This window comes from Culex pipiens, chromosome 2 (genome assembly GCF_016801865.2).
Source record: "Culex pipiens pallens isolate TS chromosome 2, TS_CPP_V2, whole genome shotgun sequence".
Lineage (NCBI taxonomy): Eukaryota > Metazoa > Arthropoda > Insecta > Diptera > Culicidae > Culex > Culex pipiens.
In genome coordinates, this window is record NC_068938.1 from 137,463,063 (window position 1) to 137,487,380 (window position 24,318).

The following is a 24,318-nucleotide window of genomic DNA, read 5'->3' on the forward strand; positions in this document are numbered from 1 at the left end:
TGGTACAGAAAAGTAGGCTATTTCGTCGTTCAAGAATGACAGGAAAAGTAAGTAGTTTCACGACGGAATTGCAAAAAATCATATTTTGATCACAGGAGGCTGAATAAGCAAAAAATCAAAAAACGTCAACAAACGAAAAAAAGGCAGAACGAAGTTTGTCGGGTAAGGCTTGTTTTGTATAAATTTGTGTAGGTTTTATGTTAAAAGTTGTTAAATTCATAGAAAATCACTATTTTGGTCCAACCATTTGTTTCAAAAGCGGCATAACTGAAACAACAAATCGATCCAATAATCCTTACCAGCTTAGATTAGTAGAATAAATAAGTTTTAAATCATGCGAAAAGTTCATGGATCATATAGGTACATAAAATAGATTTAATAAAAATCATTTGAAAAATGATGAAATCCTTGCAACTTTTAAACAGTTTATATATAATGTACTCAAAAGGGTTGTACATTTATTTGCTGTGAAGATTTATTCCAACCTAATTAAATTTGATTCATTCAATTCCAAAACCTTCTAAACTTCAACCACCAAGCCGTGTCCTAAACACGTGCCATAAAACTAAACCAGTTCGGCCCGCCCTCGGAACGTCCCCACAAACAGCTGCCGCTGAAGCCACTCAAAATATTGTTGAGAGTAAAAAAAAATCGTGCACGATCGATTTGAAAGGAAACAAGGGGGCTTGATTTAGCGTGCATAGAGTTGCATTTTGCGAGTGGAGTTTTTTTTATTTCAAATTTCAACTCCTTCACTTTTTGATTATTTTTGTTTTTCGTCTTTTGGAAAAACTAAGGTTTAAAAAAATACCAAATTATGTAATTCTTAAAAAAAACCTCGAGCTGTTTAAAAAAAATTGAAAACGTTTATTTTAATCATAAGAAAACTTTCAATCCTTCTCTTAGGTGATTGAATCCCAGCTCGCGTTTCAGGTCAAGCTGTTTATCAACAAATCTGTTTACCGCGCGATTTCGAAACTTTTCATAATTTATTAGCATAAATTGCAGGCAATTTGACGTTTGGCGGGCTGAACTTTGGCGTGGTTTCAAACTCACGATCCTATTTGCTGCCTTTGGTTCGGTGGGAGCTCCGTTTTGGATTAGCGGCTAACAACAAGGCCAGAACAACCCGCGATTGGATGGGCTATCCAAGCTGCACATTCGGCCAACTCGACGCCGCCGCCGGTTTATGGCACCGACCGTGGTCTATGGTGCGTGGCTCCATATCGGATATCGCTGGCGTGCCGAGGGCAGATTTGTGCGGGGTTATTAGGCTTTTTATAGAGGCTGATAGGCTATTGCTATAAAAGAGGGATTTTGCGATTGCGTTGAAATTGAATAGATTGAAAACCTTTTTTTCAAACAATTTACCTTTGAAAAATAAATGTTGTGTATCAAATGTATTTGCTTTCTTTTGATCAAATTGAATAGACTGTAGCCCACAATAAAACCAATCATCAATCAAAAGTTGCAAAAACAAACACAATACACGACACACGATTGAGTCCAGTTTCATTATCTGGATCCATTTGGCTCGACGAAAGAAAACTAGTTCAATTTACTCGACTCGATCACTGCCATAAAACACCAACCAACCCTCTCATACCAGAACACCGTTTACCGTTGACTTTCTCAGATGAATTCATCACCAATGGAGCAGTTTATAACATCAGCAAACGCGCGTGTGGCATCACTTTCATCCCATTTATGTCACCTCGTCAGACTATGGGATTTTGTTATCAATTAAAATTTTATTTAAAAAAAAACAGATTCAATCCAATTTCTTTTTGCAAAAACAGCAAATAATGGTATATTTAATTTTCTTTTTTAGGTTTTTTTACTAATTTACAACCACTGTCCAATGTGATCCAACTGTCCCGTCTGTCCCACGATGATGTCCTGATGTAATCTGCAGTCGTAAACTGTACTTTTTAATTAAAATTATACAACCAGCCATACGCACATGCACACACACATGTATGTCACAATAAACGTCTGATGAAAAAGGGTAAACCATCTTGACGAACTATACTTTTCCCCCATCATGTGAAAATCATTGCTGAAGAAGGTAAACCACATCTCTGTTCCGGGAATTTGGATCACCTTTGTTTTAAATAACCGAAGCACTGATCAAAGTAATTTAGGAAAAAAAACATGATTAAACTTAAAAAAATAAGATTACATTAAATATAATTTACCTGCAGATCAAACATAAATTGAAAAAATATAAAACGCGTTCAAGAAAAACTGAAGATTTTTTATCTTGTATAAATTAATGATTGAATTATTATTATTTTTTCAACCCTTTTTCTTCCATACGTCCAAAAAGTAATTTTGCGTGATTGGTTCCAATACAAGTGTCCATACAAGTTTTCTATTCAAAATTTCTATAGAAATAATTGAAAATTTGTCACTTGATAAGGGGTTCAAAAGTACCGTAAAACGGGGTGACTTTGATAGCCGGGGTGACTTTGATAGGTTTGCGATTTTTCCGCAAAATTAAGAGTACAATTAAAATACGTAAGGAATGGTTTAGAAACATACTGACCGTGGTAAAAAAGTGTGTGTTGAACTTTTCATAAAATTTTGACAAGTTTAAAAAGTTAGTAAATTATAGTTAAGAAAATGTTGATGAAAGTCATTATTTTAAACTTCTCAAAGTGTCATGATTTTCTCAATGAACATGATTTTTAATCGGAAAACGGAATGCATTTTCGGATTCTTTGGACAATTTTCCACTAGGAGAAGGTTAAAAAAGTTTGTAAATAATGAATAATATGTGTTTTTGAAACACAATTAAAACAAATCTCCAAATTTATAGGCAATTTTAGTTGAACAAATTTCATGTAAAATGTGAAAACTTGTGATTCGTGCTTCGAATTCAGTATAAAAAGCAATATAAATCGATAATTTTATAAACAAAACTTGTTTTAACAAATTTCAGGCAAAATTCCGACTTTTTAACAATTCTACCTTAAATTTATATGTATTTTGCCAAAAAGCTTATACACTTAGTTAACCAAATATAAACATTGATTTTTTTTCTTAAAAACTATATCAGCTACTTTAGTGATGGTACATTTAGTGATAAATATGATTTTAACAAGAAAAACTATGACTATCAAAGTCACCCCGGAGTTAAAACTAAGAATTTTTAACGTAACTATTTTTCTAAACATTATTGAAAAAACTTTTTATCCGAAATAGTGCATGGACTTTGTGTGGTCTACCCCAGTACATGTTTTAAAAATAATAATCTTGAGTAAAACCTTACCTGTTGGAAAATATTCTAAAAACAAATTGAAATCCTATCAAAGTCACCCCGGTTTACGGTACCAAAATTTGGAGATCCCTTTTTTGTACCCAAAAAAATAACATATTTTCGTATGTGATTTAAAAAATAACGAATATGCACTCTATCCCAGAAGCTTTTTTTTAGATTTTTTTAAATATTAAATTAGTTTTCCTCGAGATTTGCCGGTACAAAATTTCAGGAATTTTGCAAACCGAGAATTCGATAGGATATTCAAATCGATAACAGAGAATAAATCAGCATAAATTTGGCTTACTAGTAAAACAAAAATACGTTGGCTGAGTGGCATTTCCGTTTGTTTCCAATCTCAGATCTAATAAAAGACATCTATTTTTATTTTTTAGCTTTTTTAGTCTTTAAAACAAAAAAAAAACTAATGTATGCATTACAAACTTATTAAATCTGAAACATTGGATTGTGGTTTTATTATAAATCTATTAAAATTTGCAATGCTGTCTCTGGTCAGATTGTTAATTTATGTATTCATAAATTGTTTTAATGACCATTTCAAAAATATCTTGAAATTTAGAAAAATCCCGTTTCCCAGGAAATTTTTAACCCACAATTAGATTTTTTAAATCTGTCTTTAAAAAAGGTTTTTTTTTAATTTTTATTTTGAAAACGAAAAGAAAATATTTTTAAATTTTGGATGTTTTGACTTATTTAGAAACTTTGAATGCTTTTCAGTAATTTTATTGAATTTTGATTTTTTTTATTTTTATTTTTTGTTTGGAAAAAATGTATTCTTGTTTCTCTATGTGAATAGAATCTGATATTTCTGTAATTTTTGGGTCAACTTTGTGTATTCGTCAAAGTTGTAAGTTAAGTTAATGGCACGGAAAAAGCATGACTTTTTGAAATCCAAATTCCAAAAAAACTACATGTTTTACCTCAGAGTCTAGGATGCAGCAAAGAATGTTACAACCCCCCTCCCCCCCTCCCCCCACCCCCCTAATTTTTTTTCAAAAAACTTCTAAATTTAAATGGAGATAGAAGTCTTATCAAATGAAAATAAATTGAAATGCATTTTCCTGCATTTTAAGTAATATTCAGCATGTCTGGGATCGACTTAAAAATTATTTTGAATTTTTGTAAAATTCCGTTGCACAGTAATGCAAAAAAGTTTTTTTTTCGGCTGAAAAAAAGTTCGTCAATACTTAGATATTTTTTAAACTAATGATTGCAATACATTTTATAACTCTTTTTTCATTAAAATGTGAATGCCATGGCTTGTTATTTCATTTATTATGTTTTAGCCCTCCCCTCCCCCCCTCCTTGAATTTGGCCAGAGTCGAGGGACATAAACTTCAAATATATTTGCAACGGCCTTATAAATCTTGAAAAAAATATGTTTGGAAAATATTGAACAATAAAAAATCAGTTTTAGATGCACTCATATTTACAATCGAAAAAAAAATCATCAGTGCAGTGTTTTCGAGTTTAAGAGACCTTATTAAAGCTCGAATTTAAAAATAATCAGCTTCTAGAAAATTAAAAATATTTTTTTAAACAAAATCAACCCTACAAAAAAATGTTTTAAAATCTGAGTGAAGAACCCTTATTGTTCAACTCTTTTCGATGAAAGTAAGTATATATTTAAAGAAAACCTTTCATGTCTGCCTGTGTGGATCAATCGGAACGCGCACTGGACCTACAATCCAGAGGTCGCTGGTTCGAATCCCGAGGCAGACGCAAAAATTCTAAGTGTTAATATAGGTATTCGGTGCCCTCTCCCCGTGTCATACCTTCACACTTAGGAGAACCGGGAGGCGAGTATGAAGTGATTTAGAATTTTTAAATCCAAGATGGCGGCCAAAATGGTGGTGAACGAAAAAAAGCATTTTGTAAATAACGTAATTTTATAGGCAATTAACTATTTAAATTTGACTGAAATGGAGTCGTAGAATTCGAATTTGATGATAAAAGTAAGAAAATAAAAATAAAAACAGATAAAAAATATTTTCCGTGATTCTATCATCCGAAGCCCAGAACTAACCTTCGGATAGTTGAGGCTTCGCATAATCGAGTCTGAACGCTAAAGTAAATTTTAATAAAAATAAACTTTGAGTCATGGAATCCCTTTGCAGATAGAACCTCTTGAAAATTTAATCTAGAACAGTAAATAAACATATTAATGCAAGAAAGGTAAAATAATCCGAACACAGTATTAAGAAAAGTTTATGTTTAAATCAGACAACAAACAACAACTTTTCAATGCACATATGATTATTCATTAAATTGGAGTATCCATACATTTTCTTATAAATCATTTTTTTTTTTTTTCAACTCATCTGGCATTTTTCATCCCGTCTTCGAACAAAACATAAAACAGCTGGAAAGATCCCGGACTAACTATCACAGCCATGAAAACCGTACCACGACCAGAAAGAGATTTTCTCAGCTCCCGACACCAATACCAAAACCAACAGAGCCCCAAACAAACCCATACATCACCATCATCTCCCCCCTTTTCGTTGGAACTAAAGAGAAAGGATTCAAAGAGATAGGGTGGGGGGGGGGGGTTGATGTGGAAAAAATCGATTCGCGACCAAACGCAAACGGAGACGATAACGACGACAGAGATAGCAACAATAATAAAAACAACGCGCATGACAGCAGCTCCAATTTTCACCCAAAAGCAAAAGAAAGCAAAACAACAAAATAATTCTTTTTGTGTTTACTAAAATCATGCTTGATATTTTACATTAGAATTTACAAAATTATCACAGATGAAACGCAACAAATTTAAACAATTTAATCTATTCATTTAATACACATTACAAAAATTAAATAGTAGTGTATCAAAACTATCATCCTGCAGTGTTGCCACCAATTCGCATTTATAGTGCAGCAGAGATGTTGCCATTGACTGAGTTAAAAAGTAGTGTTTGGGTTCGACGACTGTGTTTGTGCTAGATATTTTCGTGTTCTAGCGACCTACCAACACCATCGAATGACCTCGGCTGGACTTTATGAGAGAGAGAGGAAGAGAGCAAGGAAACGGCTCCTAACAACAAGACTGCTTTGTTTGGGAAAATTTGCTTGAAAAATGTAGCGAATCAATTTCGCTAAATATTTAAATTTTAAAGTACCATGCGTTTCCATTGGTTTCAAAAAATATGGAGACGCACGATTGTTCGTTTTACAGTTATTTATTATTTATTTTTATTAACAGTAGTGTACAGTAATCAAATAAATTTAGGAAACGTATACTAAGTCTTCATGTTAGATTGGAAAAACTTTTGCACAGTTTGTTTCTAATATTATTCAAGATTGATCTCTACTCTTTTTGCTGCATTCTACATTGAAATCAGAAGACACAACTCAACCACAAACTCACTTTGCATTTCTCAGACGAATAAATCAGCTGTGCATTATTCAAACAAAGCTCGAACGAATCGATTTTCCCCTCACAAATTTCCCCCTCTTCCCCAGTTCAATAAATTCTGCACAAAAGTGACGCGCATCGAACACGAAACCATTTGAAAGCCAATATGCAATTCAAGTGCAACTTTTAATTGAACCTCTGACTCGATGTCCATCGATTTCGATTCGATTTGAAACGAAACGAAATGAAACGTGAACCAGCCAACCAGCGGAAGTACTTGAACCTCCATGGACGCCATGTAGAATGTCCTCTGCTCTTGCATTGCTGCGTTGCTCCATGATTGTCTAGTAATCAAAATGCTGTTATCGGGAATTGATTTTGATGCAGCGCAGCTGTGGTTCACGTGAAGTTGGCAAGTTTTCATGATGTAATCGTTTGATTACGATTTTCCTTTAAAAACATAGAAAATAATCAAAACTCTTCTTTAGTATTGTTTATGAGATGCTTGACAATAATAAAAATTAAGCAAGACAAGATGTTTTTCTTCACAATTTCAAGATAAAATAAAACAATTGTCTTGCAATCTTTAGTTTTCTTAAAATGTAAGTATAAAAAACACTTTTCATGCGAAAAAAAGAAACATGTTTAAAACTCTGTACATTTTTGAACAATGTTTCCGTTTTCCGTATTCCGTTTCGGAAATAACTTTCCTGTAATTCTACAGTACTGAACAGTTTATTATAGCACTCATTTGAGTGATGAAAAGTTCAACTTTCCAGCACTTGAATCAAAGAGAAATACTTTTCGACACTGTTGCTTTTTAATACACAGCAAGTGTTTTTTTTAAATTGCACAAAAATGTATGCATATGCGTTTATCTTTTCCATTCTTCATCGGTGTGGTAGCAGAGCGGGCTGAGGCGCCATTCCTTTCTGTTGAAGCTGGGTTTGAGTCCCGTCTTTTGCTACATTTTTGTGTTTACAAAATTTGTACATGCAGTGGGTAATATACAGTGATTTTACCCCTTACTTAAGGCGATCACAAAGGCGATGTGCATGCGATTTTACCATCGGATTTTTTGCTGTGAAATTAGTGAAACTTTTGTTCAGACTCTTTTAAAATCAAAAATGTGAAACCATTGCCTGATTTTTTATATTGTTTGCCCTTCTTCTTTTTCTTTTTCTTTTTTCTTCAAAAATCATGAGTCAGCGGTGTAATTTCTGCCCAGACTTTTCTGTACTTTAAAAAATAGCTTTTTTGGTCCCCTAAAATATGACACAAAATTTCAAAAATCATGAATGCGGAATTTGTGAATGCAACCTAGTTATGAAAAAATATTAAAAACAGGGTATTTTTCTAGAGTGTTACTATTTTGTAAAAATCACCAATACCTACAATTTTGCCAGACAGATACAGATTTTCGCATAGCTACAAAGCATTTTTTATGGATAGCTGCCAAAATTTTATTGAGACTTGTATGGGCAAACCAATGATGACTTCCGGTTTTCGTGAATAATTGCTTTAATGCAACCAAAAAAAAAATAAACTAAACAATATTATAAATTTAAAAGTGCTAAAAACTATAAAACACTATGAATAAAAAATCATCCCAAAGTTATGAACAAATATCAGATATGGGTCATTCTAGGTCAACTGAGTACACTTTTGGACTCGACCTTCACCGATTTGGACCAAACTAGGAGGGAACGTTCATATATCGATAGTTAACAGAAATCCCAAGCTTGATGCTGATTGGACCATCCCTCTATTTTTGACACCGCCCTCTTTTTTGCCGATTTTCTGAAAAACTTTTTGTTCTTTTATTCATAACTTTGCAACTATTTGAGCAAAAGACTTTCTACAGTTTGCATATTATAGAAAATTGTCCAAGGAATTCGATAAAAATAAAATTTTAACCCTTAAATGCCCACTAATATTATATTTTAACGTTTTATGTATTAAAATTCAGTTTCGACCAATTCCCTATATTTTTATTTGTTTTATTTTTTCACCATCGTGTTCTCCGGACAATTTTACATAATAATCAATGTAGACCTCTAACTGAAATGAACTATTGGCGAGATACAGCGATTTTACTGAAAAAAGTTTGATTTTGCGCAGCACTCGCAAGTACATGGTGTACTTTTCAACAACACAGCAAAAAATCCGATGGTAAAATCGCATGCAAAAGCATGCACATCACCTTCGTCAAAATAAACACTTAATATTACACACTGCATGTACAATTTTTGCAACACACAAAAAAAAGTTGCAACCGACGGGATTCAAACCCAGCACCAACAGTAAGGACTGGCGCCTTAGCCCACTCGGCCATCAGACCGATGTAAAGCTGCATGGATAAACGCATATATGAGCTTGACATTTCGGTCAAGTAGGTTTCCCATACTGATGGGTTACATATTTCAGGATGTAAAATCACATAAAATTGCATAAAATAATGCAATATTTATTTAACACCCAGGTCTTATACACGCAGCTGGATTATTACTTTTTTAGCTGTGAAAAATGGATGAATCCCGCATAATTTGCTTTTTATATGTGAGAAACTTATTTCGGTTTTGAATTCATAGGGCAGAGTGCAGTGCAAAATCAAACTTTTTTTCAGTAAAATCGCTGTATCTTCCAATAGATTATTATGTAAAATTGTCCGGGGAACACGATGGTCATAAAATAAAACAAATAAAAATATAAGGAATTGGTCAAAACTGAATTTTAATACCTAAAACGTTAAAATATAATATTAGTGGGCATTTAAGGGTTAAAATTTTATTTTTATCGAATTCCTTGGACAATCTATATATATATAAAAAATTTCGACGGTTTTGTTCGAACGCGAATCAATTCAACACGGAGCGTCGGATCGAGGTGCTTTTTGTTGCGTTGGGTTCGTATAAGTCCAAGGAAGGTTCTTACGCTAACTAATTGACACTTTGGCCACTTTGGAACCGATTCCGGAACATCGGCAAATTGTATGGAGAAAGTTACGTAAAATCATATTTTAATCACAGGAGGCTGGATAAGCAAAAAATAAAAAAACGTCAACAAACGAAAAAAAGGCAGAACGAAGTTTGTCGGGTAAGGCTTGTTTTCTATAAAAGTTTTCTATAAAAAGTTTTATAGAAAATCGTTAAAAAAGAGGGCGGTGCCAAAAATAGAGTAGTCTTTGTAGTTAAAAGGAAGACACTAGTGGTTGGTACTAGCAATGGTGGCCGACAGCTATAAAGTCAACTTCATTCGCCATAAATAGAGGGATGGTCCAAACTTGGGATTTCTGTTAACTATCGATAGATGAACGTTCCCACCAAGTTTGGTCCAAATCGGTGAAGGTCGAGTCCAAAAGTGTACTCAGTTAACCTGGAATGACCCATATTCCATTAACAGCTTTTTTAAAATTGCTATATCAGATATGCAAAAGTTTGTTAGTATCTCAATTTGATATGAAAAAAAGTAATAACATTGAACACTTTTTTCTTTGAAGTTATTTTATAATCATGATTTTTTGTCCACTTTTTTATTGAAAGACTAGAAATACTGTAATTTGAGCGGTAAGGAAATTTGAGGTTTCAGCCCGAATAAAAAAAACCAACCGCTTTTTATGTTGCTCAATATTCCGATATTGGAACCTGACATTAGAAATCTAGAGTTTTATTGAAAAGGTCCAAAAAACAATTTGTAACTTTTTTGCTTTTTAGATGTTTTTGAATACTCTGACTCAAAGCAGTTTCAAAAACACCCAAAAAGCAAAAAAAAACAAAATTTAGTTTATTGGACTTTAAAAACAACTTCAGAATTGTTCAAAAGTGTTTAAAATACCTAAATTGTACCAACATTTTCCCCAAAAAAACAGTTGTTCAGTTGTAAACTATTCAGAAAGCATTCTTTAATGTTGATGTTACATTATTATCAAAGAGGACAGTTTTGGGTATTTAACAAATTTTGAATTTTGAACTAAATATTGCAAAAGACATAAAACTTCGGAAAAAAATATTTTTCGATTTTTAAATATCATAGTTTTGACGGTACCGTGGTGTAGGGGTAAGCGTGATTGCCTCTCACCCAGTCGGCCTGGGTTCGATCCCAGACGGTCCCGGTGGCATTTTTCGAGACGAGATTTGTCTGATCACGCCTTCCGTCGGACAGGGAAGTAAATGTTGGCCCCGGACTAACCTAAAAAAAAGGTTTGGTCGTTAGCTCAGTCCAGGTGTAGGAGTCGTCTCCCTGGGTCCTGTCTCGGTGGAGTCGCTGGTAGGCAGTTGGACTCACAATCCAAAGGTCGCGTCAGTTCGAATCCTGGGGTGGATGGAAGCTTAGGTGTATAAAGAGGTTTGCAATTGCCTCAACAATCAAGCCTTCGAACACCTAGTTTCGAGTAGGAATCTCGCAATCGAGAACGCCAAGGCAATGCCGTAGAGCGAATAATTTGATTTGATTTTTTTTTTATTTAGTTTTGACGGTAGATGCAATAATATATAACGCATGTTGTGACAGTTTAGTTCCAACATTTTTAAAATTATGCTTAAAGTTTTCTTGCTAAATTATTGCTGATCAGGCAAGAGGGACAAAAACTTTCAATAGAACTTAATATAATTTTCAAATAGTTTTACCTTATTTTTGTGTTGATTTTGCTTATTCTGCTTCCCCAGTTATCCTCTTGCCGAGACCATCATCACATCCGCGCAATCTTTTCCGCAGTTGAGCAGATTGCTTACTGGTAGAACACTAAAGCTGACTTAATCTGCTGCACCGCACACTAAGATCAGATTCGCCCCGATGTCACTCAACCCTTTTGTCGTTATATAACACTTGTAATGCATACGTGCATCAAGTAAAATCGCACACACAAATCTCCCTTCAGCGGTGCTGCTACTGCTTCTGCTAGTAATACTGCGTCAATTCACATTTAAAAAAAAACCCTTCACTTTTCACAGCTGCTCTGCTCACAATGACGGAATTTGAATTTTGAAATGTTCTAAATGTCAAACATCGCTTAGTTTTATTTAGTTTTTTAGTATATATTTTTGTGTAGTTTTATCTAATGTTTAATTTGAATTTAATTTAATTATTTTGAACTAAGTATAACTTTTCAAACTTTGATTTTTCTTGTTTCTGTAATTTTACACGCTCTTCCATGTAATTTCACTTTGTCATTTCATTGTCAAACAAACGATGCAATTTTATCGCGAAACAAGCAAAATTTCACCCATTTATCAAACATGGCATCGAAACTGGGCCATCAATAATCACCGCACGGCTGTGTTGTCCTCGATTCCCCGGATCCGGACCGACCACGGAACACCGACCACAATCCGACCCGACGTCCGTACTAAACCATCGTAGCCACCCGCGCCCGGAATATTCCGAAATTCGCAACCCAACGCAATTTACGCCAAAATTCGCCAATTGAGCGCACTTTTTCACGCGAAATTTTCCTCCAGCGAGAATTTTCTCTGTTTTCAATTCGCAACGACGCAACAGAAACCGAAATTTTTGTCGATTTTTTCTCCACTTTACGTTCTATACAGTACCAACACAACTTGGAAAAGCTGCACTTGATTGTGTTGAAATTTGCAAGTGTGCGATGCGGGGCTGTTTTAATGCGAACATGAATCATTGGTGTGCGTGTTTATCATCAACAAAAACAAACACAAAGTTTGCTTTGATAAGAAAAAATTTATTGTGTTTGATTTATGAAAACCCGACTTCCATGAAAAGCCATGTAAATTTACTTGTTTTTAACTAAAGTATGCATTTGTTCATTATTTTTATGTAAAACTGTCTGAAATCAAATTAAAACGAAAGTCAAACATATTGTTGAAAAACTATTCCTTCTTTCCTAAAACAAATCAATGAAAATTGCCCAAACATTAACTACGTAGTAGGAAATCTGATCCTGGATACAGCTCAAAGGAAAAAACATCCCTTTCCAACACCCCCAACGACCCCCTTTTCGGTGAGGCATCCTCTACCCCTCAATAACACCAATACACCCCAAACCAAAACATTGCACCAATACAACTGCTTGAACTGGGTTGAACAGATGATTGGGGCTCTGATCGAAACTGTTATTATTGCCACCCCGTTTGCTCCAACGCTGCTGGGCTACCCCCCGGTTTGTTTCTGTTTCACTTTTAGTACAACTGTGGGGTCTCATTCGCGCAAGTGCATTATCAAGGCATGCGAAAGTAAACAAACAAACTGCAAATTAAGCCATCTAATAGGGATTGTGGGTTTTCTTGTGTCGTCTCAAAAATCAAAACAACTTCTAGCTCATTCCGAATGTAAACATCAACTTAGGCGAGCAGGATAGACTCTTTGTTTACATTTCGACATTGGCCCAATAACATTGTTTTGCTAGACTTGTAGGCTTAAGGTAAAGCCGTCAATCATTTTCAAAGAAAATTGACCATCACTCTAACATGCTCTGTATTTAGTTCAATTTTTTTAAGTGCAGAGTTTTTTTTTTTTTTTTTTTTTTGAAAAGGACCTATAAGCTATTGTCTTTTATATGTTTATAGGACCTTATCAAAAAAAACTCTGGAAGTCGTCATCTTAGGCCACTTAATTTTTTTAGGTTCTCTTGGTAGATATTTATAAGCTAGACATTGTTTGCATAAATTAATTATATACGGCTCATCAATTAATTAAAAAGGGAATGTTTACAAAAAAACATTTCGAAACTAATCTAAAGCTTTTCTCGTGTAACGATGGCAAAATTGCGATGCAAATATAAAACAGTGGCGTTCCATCAAGGGGAGGATTTAATGGTCTAAAATTGGAGTAAATATTAGTACGCAAGTCAATGTAAAGAAGAGGTTGGTATGCAATGTAGACAAAGTTTTCACATGCAATTTTATTACGGGTCATACTCATTGTCCTAATAAAAAACTCTGCTTGATTTTTTTTGTGTTAAGATATCATATTTAAATAATATTTAAATTAATGAGCAAATTAAATTTGATTTGTTCTATTTATTTTTGCGTTTAAATAGTTCGAATCAAAGGGTTTTCGTTAAATTTATTTTATGAAACATAAATATATTCGCAAATCGTCTTTTCTTTGTATTTCTTGATTTGGATGAAACTTTGTCCATAGTTCCTTCTGAATAGTCGAAAGAGGACTATTCAGATAAAAAGGTAGTTGCACTCCAAAAAAATACCCATCTCCTTATTTCACTAAAAGTTATTTTTTTATGTTTGAAAAAATAGATGTTCCATGGGACTTTAAAAAAAACGTTTGGGCCATAGATAATGCAAAATCTGAGATATAAATATTGATTTTTTAAATATCAAAAATGTGATAAATGTGACCAGGACCCCCAACAATTGCTCCGTGGACCACAGATGAAAAGTAGGAACCAATCATCATCCTTCGCAATTTTCAAAGGTTCCTATCATGCTGATCAGTACCAACGCCGGCCACGACTATCTGGAGATATGAATATAGTATTTATTAATTCGACCACGATTCTCCAGAAATTCTTCGCCGGCGTGCCTTCCGATCGACGGTGATGAAGGAAGGGCTTCATTCATGAAAACGATTTAATATCATAAGCCTTAAAACATATTCGTCGGTGTGCCTTCCGATCATCGATGATATAGAAAGGACTTAATCCAGCAATACGACTTGCTTGTCTAAAAAAATCGGATCGTTCCAATCGAAAACTATAGAAAGAGAACAAAACCAAAAAAACTCATCGGCCACAAACGCGAAAACTCAAAAAAATGAAAAAAGAAGAAGAAGATAAAAAACAATGCCCAATCAACCCATGCACAAAACAGCGACACAAAAGAGACGAAAATTAACACGAAAAAATAGGACTGCGCGTCCCCAAAGGCACCGCACTAATGATGCCATTCATCGAAAAGTATTTTATCGGATTTTTGATAGAGTGCACTGTTTTGGAGTTATAGTCACATTTAGGTTATGATTTTCGGAAATTTGACGATATTTTTTGCCTTTCTTACTAAAAAAAAGTATAGGTTTTACTTTAAGGCTGGACGTCATTTCCCGCTTCGTAAATATGTCGATTCAGCATGAATTTTAATCCGAAAAATCGCTAAAAAATCACACTGCATCGATTTTCGACGCTCTATCGATTCACCTTGACAGAACTCGCCTATCTCCAACCCTCGAATTTTGAGAAAATAAATTCCGTGGAGTTCGAGTGATGTCCGTGTGTGGTAAAAATTTTGCCAAATTTTGTGTCGCGTAGTCCTCGGCTCCGCTATTTTCGATTTTGATTGTTCCAAGTGCATTTGAAAGCTGGTGTGCTGAAAAAGGGTCATTTTGAGACCGAATTTCGAAATATCCATCTGTTTTCGGATGCGGCCAGACTTTTCAACAAAATACACAGTTTTCAAATGAAAATATGGTCAAAATGTTTCATTTTCATATCTTTTATTTATCTCAAAAATTGCATTTATCGAGCTCTACAACCTCCCAAATTTTCATCCAGATTCATAATATGGTTCTGGAGTTAGAGCCGTTTGATTAACCTACCATAAGAAAAAAAATCCATAAAAAAAGGTAAAAGCCCACCTGGTGACCTTCGCCAACAGTTTTCACATTCATAGTACAGTCATCCCACATATTCGGAACACCCACAAATTCGGAACACTTTTGTGGTAATTTGTCAATAGAATGCAAAATGCAACTTTTCTGCCGACCCTGCTATTTTTAAGGCCTTTATTTGGAAATTCTCTTGCTATTTCACCAGTAAGAGTAATACTTTTCAAATAAAAACTGCATTTCAAGACTATTTTATCCAGAGCAGCAAAATACTGCCAAAATCGTGACGTCAGAAATGAACTCAAATCACTCAAAGTTCATTTTGTGAGTGACTATAACATGTTGGCCTAGTTTGACAGTTACCTTGTCCCCAGTTTTTTTGTGAGAGAGAAAAGGAGGCGAATACCTTATGAAAATCATACCTGTCAAAATTCCTAGCCTCAAAATTTTGACGCGTGTTGCTTTTCTCCTCTATATTAAGAACGATCAAAAATCTCTGGAAAATACTTCCGGTCGATTAAAAACCAGATTCGAAAAGGTACAGGAAATGAGAGAAAAAACAAGTCAACCTTTCTTCATAAGGCTTTTTATTCATAACCTTTCTTTCACAAATAAAAACACATCTCACTTTATGAATATTAAAATATTTATTATCCACAAATCATCTCTTTTTCCACGGTTTTACATATAATCAATAAACATTTTTTCCTTAAAATTTACAGATTTCATCTCGTCCTCCCTAAACGTTTTGCTCGCGCCGCGCTTTCTTCCTCTCCCTATAAATGCACCCACCCTGGCGGTGCACTCTCTCCTACCGATTGTTAATAAAAATATGCGCGCGGGCGCCCGATTTGTTACTCTTCACTTACCCTAAGCCTAGCTTTATAAGCTATCTCTCTCTCTCGCGTTCGTTCAATTTTTGTTTGTGTTTGTGATTAAAAACTAAAATGTTACAATTTCATCATCTTAAGAGCACGAAAAAAGAAAAAAATGTATAATAATCCTTAAACAACGAATAGTAGTGACTTTAAAGTTGCGCCCGTTCTTTTCAAGAATTGTGTGTTTGTTTGTTTTAAGCAAATTAGTGAGACTTTTGTGTGTATGTGGGAAATCATTATGGCCGCCGCGAAAAGAACAACTTTCTTTCTCTCTCTTTCAATATGTACAACTTGATGTGTTTTTTGTTAGATTTGTTTGATTCTCACGATTTTGTAACAGACAAAAGCTGCTTGTTTTTGTGTTGGTGGTTGGTGTGTGTGTTTTCCTACATTCTAGTCGCGCGCTAACAGTTAAAAAATACATTTAACAATCGTGTGTGTGACCCTTGCAATCCTACACGTAGCTTTACCTTTTCTCTGGTTTTATATACAGCTTGTGGGGAGAGGGTGGAAAAGAAAAAAATAACCGTAACATATGTTAAAACTCTCTCTCCTTACTTTCTCTCTCAAATAAGTAACGCAAGGTGATTCTTCATCTTCAATGATTGGCGCGTGATTCTGCAGCACTGGCTTTCTTAAAATTAAAACTTTTCTGCAACTTTACACTTTTAGTAAGGGGGTTGTTAAACCGGCTCCTGTCCTGCGGCAGGAGCTCAAAATGCTATAAATTAAACTTGTTTGTTTCTCGCGAACCTCTCTTTGTACAAAATAGTGCTGTTGTACATCTCCAATTCTGACTTAAAATGATAAACTGCTTGTGTGTGTGTTTGTGTAAACCTAAAGTTTCGTCCAAATTACGAGGGCTTTTTGTTGAAATCAAAACTGAAATAATTACAAGGCTTCGTTTTTGATCGACGGTTGGTACTCCCCGGCAGCCTGCTGTTGTTGATGATGGTAGAGATGCTGCTGATAGTGTTCGCTACCACCCTCGCTGACCACGATCGCGTTGGCCGCCGCATAGTTGTGATGATTGTCTGTGGCGGCCTCCGGCTGCCCATCCAAAATCTCCCCCATCACCAGCTGCTGCTGTTGATGCGCAAACTCTTCCCCAGCAGCACTACCCGCCGTCGTCGCCGTCGCACTCTGCAGCATGTTTCATCCGACCTCGTTCTTCAGGATAAACACCTTCTTCATTTCCTCCGTACCGTCCGGCTTGGTAATACGGAGCATCGCCTCCTCTCACTCGACGTTCGACTGCCGGGACGAGTCGTGGATGATCTCGTACTTGATGACCTGGGCGGTGTTGCTCTCGAGGACCTGCACCTGGCCGAGAGGGAGAGAAGTTTTTCTTTAGTTCGGGGGGTTCGGTTGGGGTTCAAAGGTTTTGTTTGTGGTTGGGGAGGGCACACTTGCTAAATACTACCGGCATTCATGGCTAGATACTTTCAAACTAAGTACAGTAGAACAATTCTTCAGGCATTCGAAAATTTGTTCCCTTTTGTAATTTTCATCTATTTAGAATTGGATGAAACTTTTTCCATCGATTCCAAATATGAGCAATTCTCTACCAAAACCGGAAATGTATTTTATTTGAATTTTTTGATTTAGCTCAAACTTTGTTGGAGCCTTTCCTATAACCAAAGAAGCTATTTTGTGTCATTGGAACACCCATACAAGTCTCCATACAGTTTTGGCAGCTGTCCATACAAAAATGGTACGTAAATATTCGAAAACCTTTAACTTTTGAATGAATTTTCTAATCAATTTGTTGTCTTCGGCAAAGTTATTGTAGAGGAATATCCAGAAAAAACAGGCACACGGAAAAAAAGTTGGCGACAAAAACTCAATTTGCGAAAATACATTTTTTTATTTTCGAGATTTTTTGATATATTTTAGATGACCAAAACCCGCAACTTTTGAGCTATAGAGAAGTATGGTCAACAATTCTGCCGCCGAAATATAATTTTTTAACAGAGATTTTTTGAAAAAAAAATCAAAATCTTTTCATATATAAATTTTTTGTATGTAAAATTGAATTTACAATCGAAAACTACTTTACAGACTTTTTTAAATAGGGCTCCGTTTTATGTCCACCGAAAGTTAGATTTCAGCGAAATATTTGCAGTTTTTCGAATTTTAAAAATAGTGACCATGAGTGACCATTTATTTTTTTCAAATACATAGTTCAGAAAATTTGCTATAAAATTGTCTAAGAGACATTGAAGATTGGACCGCTGGTTGCTGAGATACAGCGGCTTAAAGAAAAAGAAACAGGGAAATTTTTGTTTTATAAGTCTTACCCAAACAACCCTCCAATTTATAATGTCGATATCTTTATCGGTTTCTTTATCATATTTTTAATTTAAAAAAAACAGCCCTTAACAGAAAATGTTTTTCTTTAGGCTGAGAAAATTTCCTATAACATTATCTAAGGAACACTGAAGATTGGTATTTTCAAACCTGAAATTAAATCACTCGAAATACACAAAAACTAAATTGAAGTTTTAAGGTGTCAACCAAACAAAACTCTATTTTCAAATGCCGATACCTATTCGTAAATCAATTTCAATATAATGCGGTTGAAGAATAATATAAATCAATAATTTCTATCCAGGTTTTTAAGCGAAGATGGCGTTCGAATGGTGAACGTCCGAAATGTCAAAATCGCGCAGTAACACCAACATTAGAAAAAAATGTGGCTGTCATGCCATGGCACACTTTTTTCGTAATGTTGGTACCACTGCGTGATTTTGACATTTCGGGCGTTCACCTCTCGAACGCCATTTTCGCTTAAAAACCTTGATAATATCGTTGAATAAGAAAATAAAAACAAATATTTCATTTTTTTTTTCAATATTCATATCTCAGCAACCAAAAGTAGGATCAAACATTTATTTTTACAATAAAAAAAAAAACATAAATCATTTGCCAAATTTAACATTTTAAAAATTTATCGAAACTGCGTTTCAATAGCAAATTCAATTTAAAAGAAAATACGTTTTTCAAATCATATCCTTAGACAATTTGTCCGTGCATGCTTAAAATAACGAATTTTTGTCTAGTGTGAAAATTTTTTCTGAAAAGTCATCACCATAACGTCGCTTGTGTGCTATCTTGTGACACGTCCTATATTTTTACAGCAGACGTGTCACAAGATAGCACACAAGCGACGATAACACAAAAATTCTATCAAAAAAAAGATTTTGCATCGAAAATTTTCAAAAAATCTTAAGATTTTTTAATAAACCCAAATATGCTAAAAATGATTTTAAACGCAGGAGAATGTATTTTAATTTGATTTCAGCTGGTTGCACTTTAATTTTCATTGAAAAGTTTATCGCAAAAATATTTTTTTTGCCCCCTGATTTTTCGGGCCAATTTTGAAGGGGGGGGGGGGGGGGGGGGGTGACAAAAAATTTTATATTTGTACCAGCCTTCTTTAAGAGGAAAAAGTGAATTACTCTTGAAGATAATTACAGCACGAATCATTCTCAAGTGGCAGATCCCTGCCAGATTTGGTGAAATGCTTAATTTCGTTGAACTAAGTTTCGTAGACCCAAAATAGGTACTAGGCCCAAAATAGGAACAAATACCCTATTTAAAAGCACAATTGATTAATTAATGTACAGTCCAGACTCAATTATCCGTATGACTTGACAAATTGTCACTGCAGATAATCGAATCTCGAAAAAAAAAATCTTCTCAATATAAATCTAAGGTGATGGCTAAAAAAAGATGATGAAATATTGAAAAAAATGCATTTTTAAATTTTACCATTCAAATTTGAAAATGGGGTCGCAGAATTCGCATTTAATGTTTGAAGTAAGAAAAAAAAAATACGAAAAAAAATTGTACGTGATTTGATTATCTGAAGTCCCATACAAACCTTCGAATAATCGAACTTCGAACCACGAAAAACCATGGGGGATAGGGAGGGGTCAAACATTCTCGAAAAAGGCCACGCCTTCGACTAAGTAAGCTATGACTAAGCTTGAGGATCATTCTCAATAAAGCCTTCAACCTGAACAGACATCTTCTAAAACTTGAAAGGTGCGACCACTTCAAGAGAAAATCCGTGAATGAGAAGTACAGTCTCCTGATGGAGACTATACCGAAGGAACCGAACGGTTCCTCAACCTCAACTCAACATAACGGAGCGTGCCGACTGTGGTGTACCCGCCACTGAAACCTAAATAAACACTGTCACTTTGACATGTGAGCAGTTCTCCACGGAAACGGTCTTTTTTCTTTGATTTTAATTTTTGTATTTTTTAATCCGACTGAAACTTTTTTGGTGCCTTCGGTATGCCCAAAGAAGCCATTTTGCATCATTAGTTTGTCCATATAATTTTCCATACAAATTTGGCAGCTGTCCATACAAAAATGATATGTGAAAATTCAAAAATCTGTATCTTTTGAAGGAATTTTTTGATCGATTTGGTGTCTTCGGCAAAGTTGTAGGTATGGATACGGACTACTCTGGAAAAAAATAATACACGGTAAAAAAATTTGGTGATTTTTTTATTTAACTTTTTATCACTAAAACTTGATTTGCAAAAAAACACTATTTTTATATTTTTTTATTTTTTTATTTGTTTTAGAGGACATAAAATGCCAACTTTTCAGAAATTTCCAGGTTGTGCAAAAAATCATTGACCGAGTTATAAATTTTTTAATCAATACTGATTTTTTCAAAAAATCGAAGTTTTGGTCGCAAAAATTTTTAAACTTCGTTTTTCGATGTAAAATTGAATTTGCAATCAAAAAGTACTTTACTGAAATTTTGATAAAGTGCATCGTTTTTAAGTTATAGCCATTTTGATGTAACTTTTTTCAAAATAGTCGCAGTTTTTCATTTTTTTAAATTAGTGCACATGTTTGCCCACTTTTCAAAAAAATATGTTTGAAAAGCTAAGAAAATTATCTATATTTTGCTTGTTTGGACTTTGATGATACGACCTTTAGTTGCTGAGATATTTTTTTTTTTTTTTTTTTTTTGGGAGGGTGGTCCAGCCGCACATCGTTGATGTTGAAACCTCTAAACTGGGCCCTCGTCCTGTCACGTCCGTCAGTAGTCTTGTCGTACATTACAACTAGAATCAGATCTGCCAATGAATTAGTACACTTCGACCAAATAAACACTGACGCTGTTTGGATCTGACTCTAGAATAAATGCACAGTTGTATGTTATTCATAAGTCCAACTCATTCAATTATTCATTTAAGTCCAAATATTCATTTGCTAACTACTTTGGATTGAAAATCTAAACTTTAATCTAAAATCCTCTAAACTTAATGTTCAAAAGTAAACGTTCCTTTAACTGTTGTAGTACTACTTCTATCAAAAACAATAAAAAATTATGAACTGATATACAAATAGGATAGAAATCGCGATTTGAAAAAGAAATGACCATTTACGTCAAAAGATCCGTAGTTCCTCGATTCGCAACAATGGTCGATACAACCATAATCCGAAAACCGTTAGTTCAACAGATCAACGAATTTTGTCCGATATCATTACATTATTGATTGATCGAGACTCTATGGACAATTTGACATAAAAGAATACCTAGTATTCTACATCAATCAAAGTTTATTGACAGCGTTAACAATTGCAACTAATTTTAACATCAAATAGATTTGGAAAGGATACAGATTTATTTTAAATGCTAATGCTAAGCAACAACTCAATTGTACTATCCTAGGTCCCAACCTAATACCCACATTGTGATAGTGAAAAAGTCACAGAGGCAGCGGTGTCTTGTGCAATTGTGATATTTTCACTATCGGAGAACTACCTGGTTCACGAAGACAGCTTATCGGTCAACGCTTAAGCCCTGGGGCTGCGGCAAAGCGAGTTCTCGTAGCATGAAGTGGTGTCCATAGTGCTTATAAAAAAGAATTTATACCCAAATTTTAACTAATGCACTAGGATCAAATCATGCCCCTTGACTTTACAAGGCCCAGGGAAGACCTTTAGTTGCTGAGATATTGCAATGCAAAGTTTAAAAAACAGGAAAATTGATGTTTTCTAAGTCTCATCCAAACAGCCCACCATTTTTCAATGTCGATATCTCAGCAACTAACGGTCCGATTTTCAATGTTAATATATGAAACATTTGTGAAATTTTCCGATCTTTTCGAAAACAATATTTTCTAAATTTTCAAATCAAGACTAACATTTCAAAAAGGCCAAACATTCAATATTACGCCCTTTTAAAATGTTAGTCTTGATTTGAAAATTTTGAAAATATTGTTTTCGAAAAAATCGGAAAATTTCACAAATGTTTCATATTTTAACATTGAAAATCGGACCATTAGTTGCTGAGATATCGACATTGAAAAATGGTGGGCTGTTTGGATGAGACTTAGAAAACATCAATTTTCCTGTTTTTAAACCTTTGCACTGCAATATCTCAGCAACTAAAGGTCGTATCAACAAAGTCCGAAGAAGCAAAATATAGAGAATTTTCTCAGCTTTTAAAAAATATTTTTTTCAAAAGTGGGCAAACATGTGCACTAATTTAAAAAATGGAAAACTGCGACTATTTTGAAAAAAGTTACATCAAAATGGCTTTAACTTGAAAACGATGCACTTTATCAAAATTTCATTAAAGTACTTTTTGATTGCAAATTCAATTTTACATCGAAAAATGAAGTTGAAAAATTTTTGCGACCAAAATTTCGATTTTTTGAAAAAATCAGTATTGTTTAAAAAATTCATAACTCGGTCAAAGATTTTTTGCACAGCCTGGAAATTTCTGAAAAGTTGGCATTTTATGTCCTCTAAAACATATCAAAAAATAAAAAAAATTAAAAATAGTGTTTTTTTGTAAATCAAGTTTTAGTGATAAAAAGTTAAATAAAAAAATCACCAAATTTTTTTTACCGTGTATTATTTTTTTCCAGTGTAGTCCGTGTCCATACCTACAACTTTGCCGAAGAAACCAAATCGATCAAAAAATTCCTTCAAAAGATACAGATTTTTGAATTTTCACATATCATTTTTGTATGGACAGCTGCCAAATTTGTACGGAAAATTATATGGACAAACTAATGATGCAAAATGGCTTCTTTGGGCATACCGAAGGCACCAAAAAAGTTTCAGTCGGATTAAAAAATACAAAAAAAAAATCGAATGACCGAAATCCTAGAGAACTGCTCATGTGTCATCTAACAACCTGACAGAAATGTATCTTGATGAAAGTGAAAAAGTAAAGAAGGCTCAACGACCGAGCTGGGGCTGTTAGTCACTCCGAGTAAAGTTGGTGACCTACCGCCGGAATCGATCGACATCACGAGCGGGAACCTTCCGCCGAGCGTTAAGCTCGCCGACACAAAGTTCAATGCAGCAGGCCCGATAGTTGGGTGCGGGATTATTCTGGAACCTGATAAAGGCAGGCACAATCATGCTGGCGGAGAACCTACTCTCGCTCCGAAAAGGGACGTTGGGATGCGTAGTCCAGCATGCGGTAGAAGTTCGGAGTGGAAGAGGAATTTAAAAGACCTTACATTATTCCATGTACTAAAGTCATGTTTCGCCTGTATCCGGATGGAAAAATGGGGAAAAATTTACGAATAAAGTCCACTCGATTGACGGAAAACCCGAAGGCTGTGCTGGCCAACGAAGCACACTTCAGTCTACCATCATGCTCTGTCTTTGTGCTGAAGAAGTGGCAATACCATTCAAAACGCTTGGATGATCTGATGATTCAGCTTCAGCTCCTGATATCGGGATGTTCCACGAAGTATTGATGCTCCATAAGCTTGGAAACTAACAAGCATCATTTTGGCGTAAGTGCAGAAAACCGCAGCAAAGGAGTCTTCGAAGCCGGGAGCAAGGGAGAACAGAACGCGAAGAATGCAATGAATACACCGAAAGTCACTATTTAACCAAGTGTCATGCAGGAGTATTTTAAAGAGTTGCTTTTACGCCTGTTGGTCGAAGACATATTACACGTTCACGATAGTCGACATTCACGTCGGTGATCGGGAAGCGCATTTTTGTAAGATTTTCCTGAGCCATTTAAAAACTAACATTTTTGAGAATATCTTGCGCTATCACAAACTTTGCATTCTAAACATTTACATATAACCATACCGTTTTCAATACTTTTTTTTCTGTTGCTGGTGAAAACCAACCAAATATCTACTTCACAATGTCGAGCTACAATCTACCGGCGTCGAAAACCGCGCTACTCAAGCCTTCAAAATATCCAAAACACGTTCATTTCACAGTTTCACACTCGAAAACGGGGGGAAGGGTTTTAG

The 24,318-nt window shown here is 34.7% G+C and overlaps 4 protein-coding genes across 16 annotated transcripts in view; 1 reads left to right on the top strand and 3 right to left on the bottom strand.

The window, feature by feature from the left end:
- LOC120425575 (protein yippee-like) overlaps positions 1-11,406 on the bottom strand; it is a 176,922-nt gene extending 165,516 nt beyond the window's left edge. The window contains exon 1 of the mRNA XM_052708518.1: positions 11,267-11,406. The gene's annotated coding sequence lies outside the window, so the exon portion shown is untranslated. The remainder of the gene's footprint in view (positions 1-11,266) is intronic.
- LOC120419593 (ras-related protein Rab-23) overlaps positions 1-11,406 on the bottom strand; it is a 102,807-nt gene extending 91,401 nt beyond the window's left edge. Inside the window, exon 1 of the mRNA XM_052708516.1 lies at positions 11,267-11,406. The gene's annotated coding sequence lies outside the window, so the exon portion shown is untranslated. The remainder of the gene's footprint in view (positions 1-11,266) is intronic.
- The window catches only part of LOC120419606 (ADP-ribosylation factor-binding protein GGA1), a 205,480-nt gene that overhangs the window by 86,292 nt on the left and 94,870 nt on the right, over positions 1-24,318 (top strand). The window lies entirely within an intron of this gene.
- The window catches only part of LOC120419588 (zinc finger protein 17), a 61,710-nt gene continuing 53,189 nt past the window's right edge, over positions 15,798-24,318 (bottom strand). For 11 of the 13 annotated variants that reach the window (XM_052708512.1, XM_052708513.1, XM_052708509.1 and 8 more), the window contains one exon: positions 15,798-17,371. In XM_052708512.1, the coding sequence (XP_052564472.1) occupies positions 17,288-17,371 (84 nt within the window). In that variant the 3' untranslated portion in view covers positions 15,798-17,287. The remainder of the gene's footprint in view (positions 17,372-24,318) is intronic. The other 2 variants (XM_052708511.1, XM_039582316.2) reach the window with 1 other exon arrangement.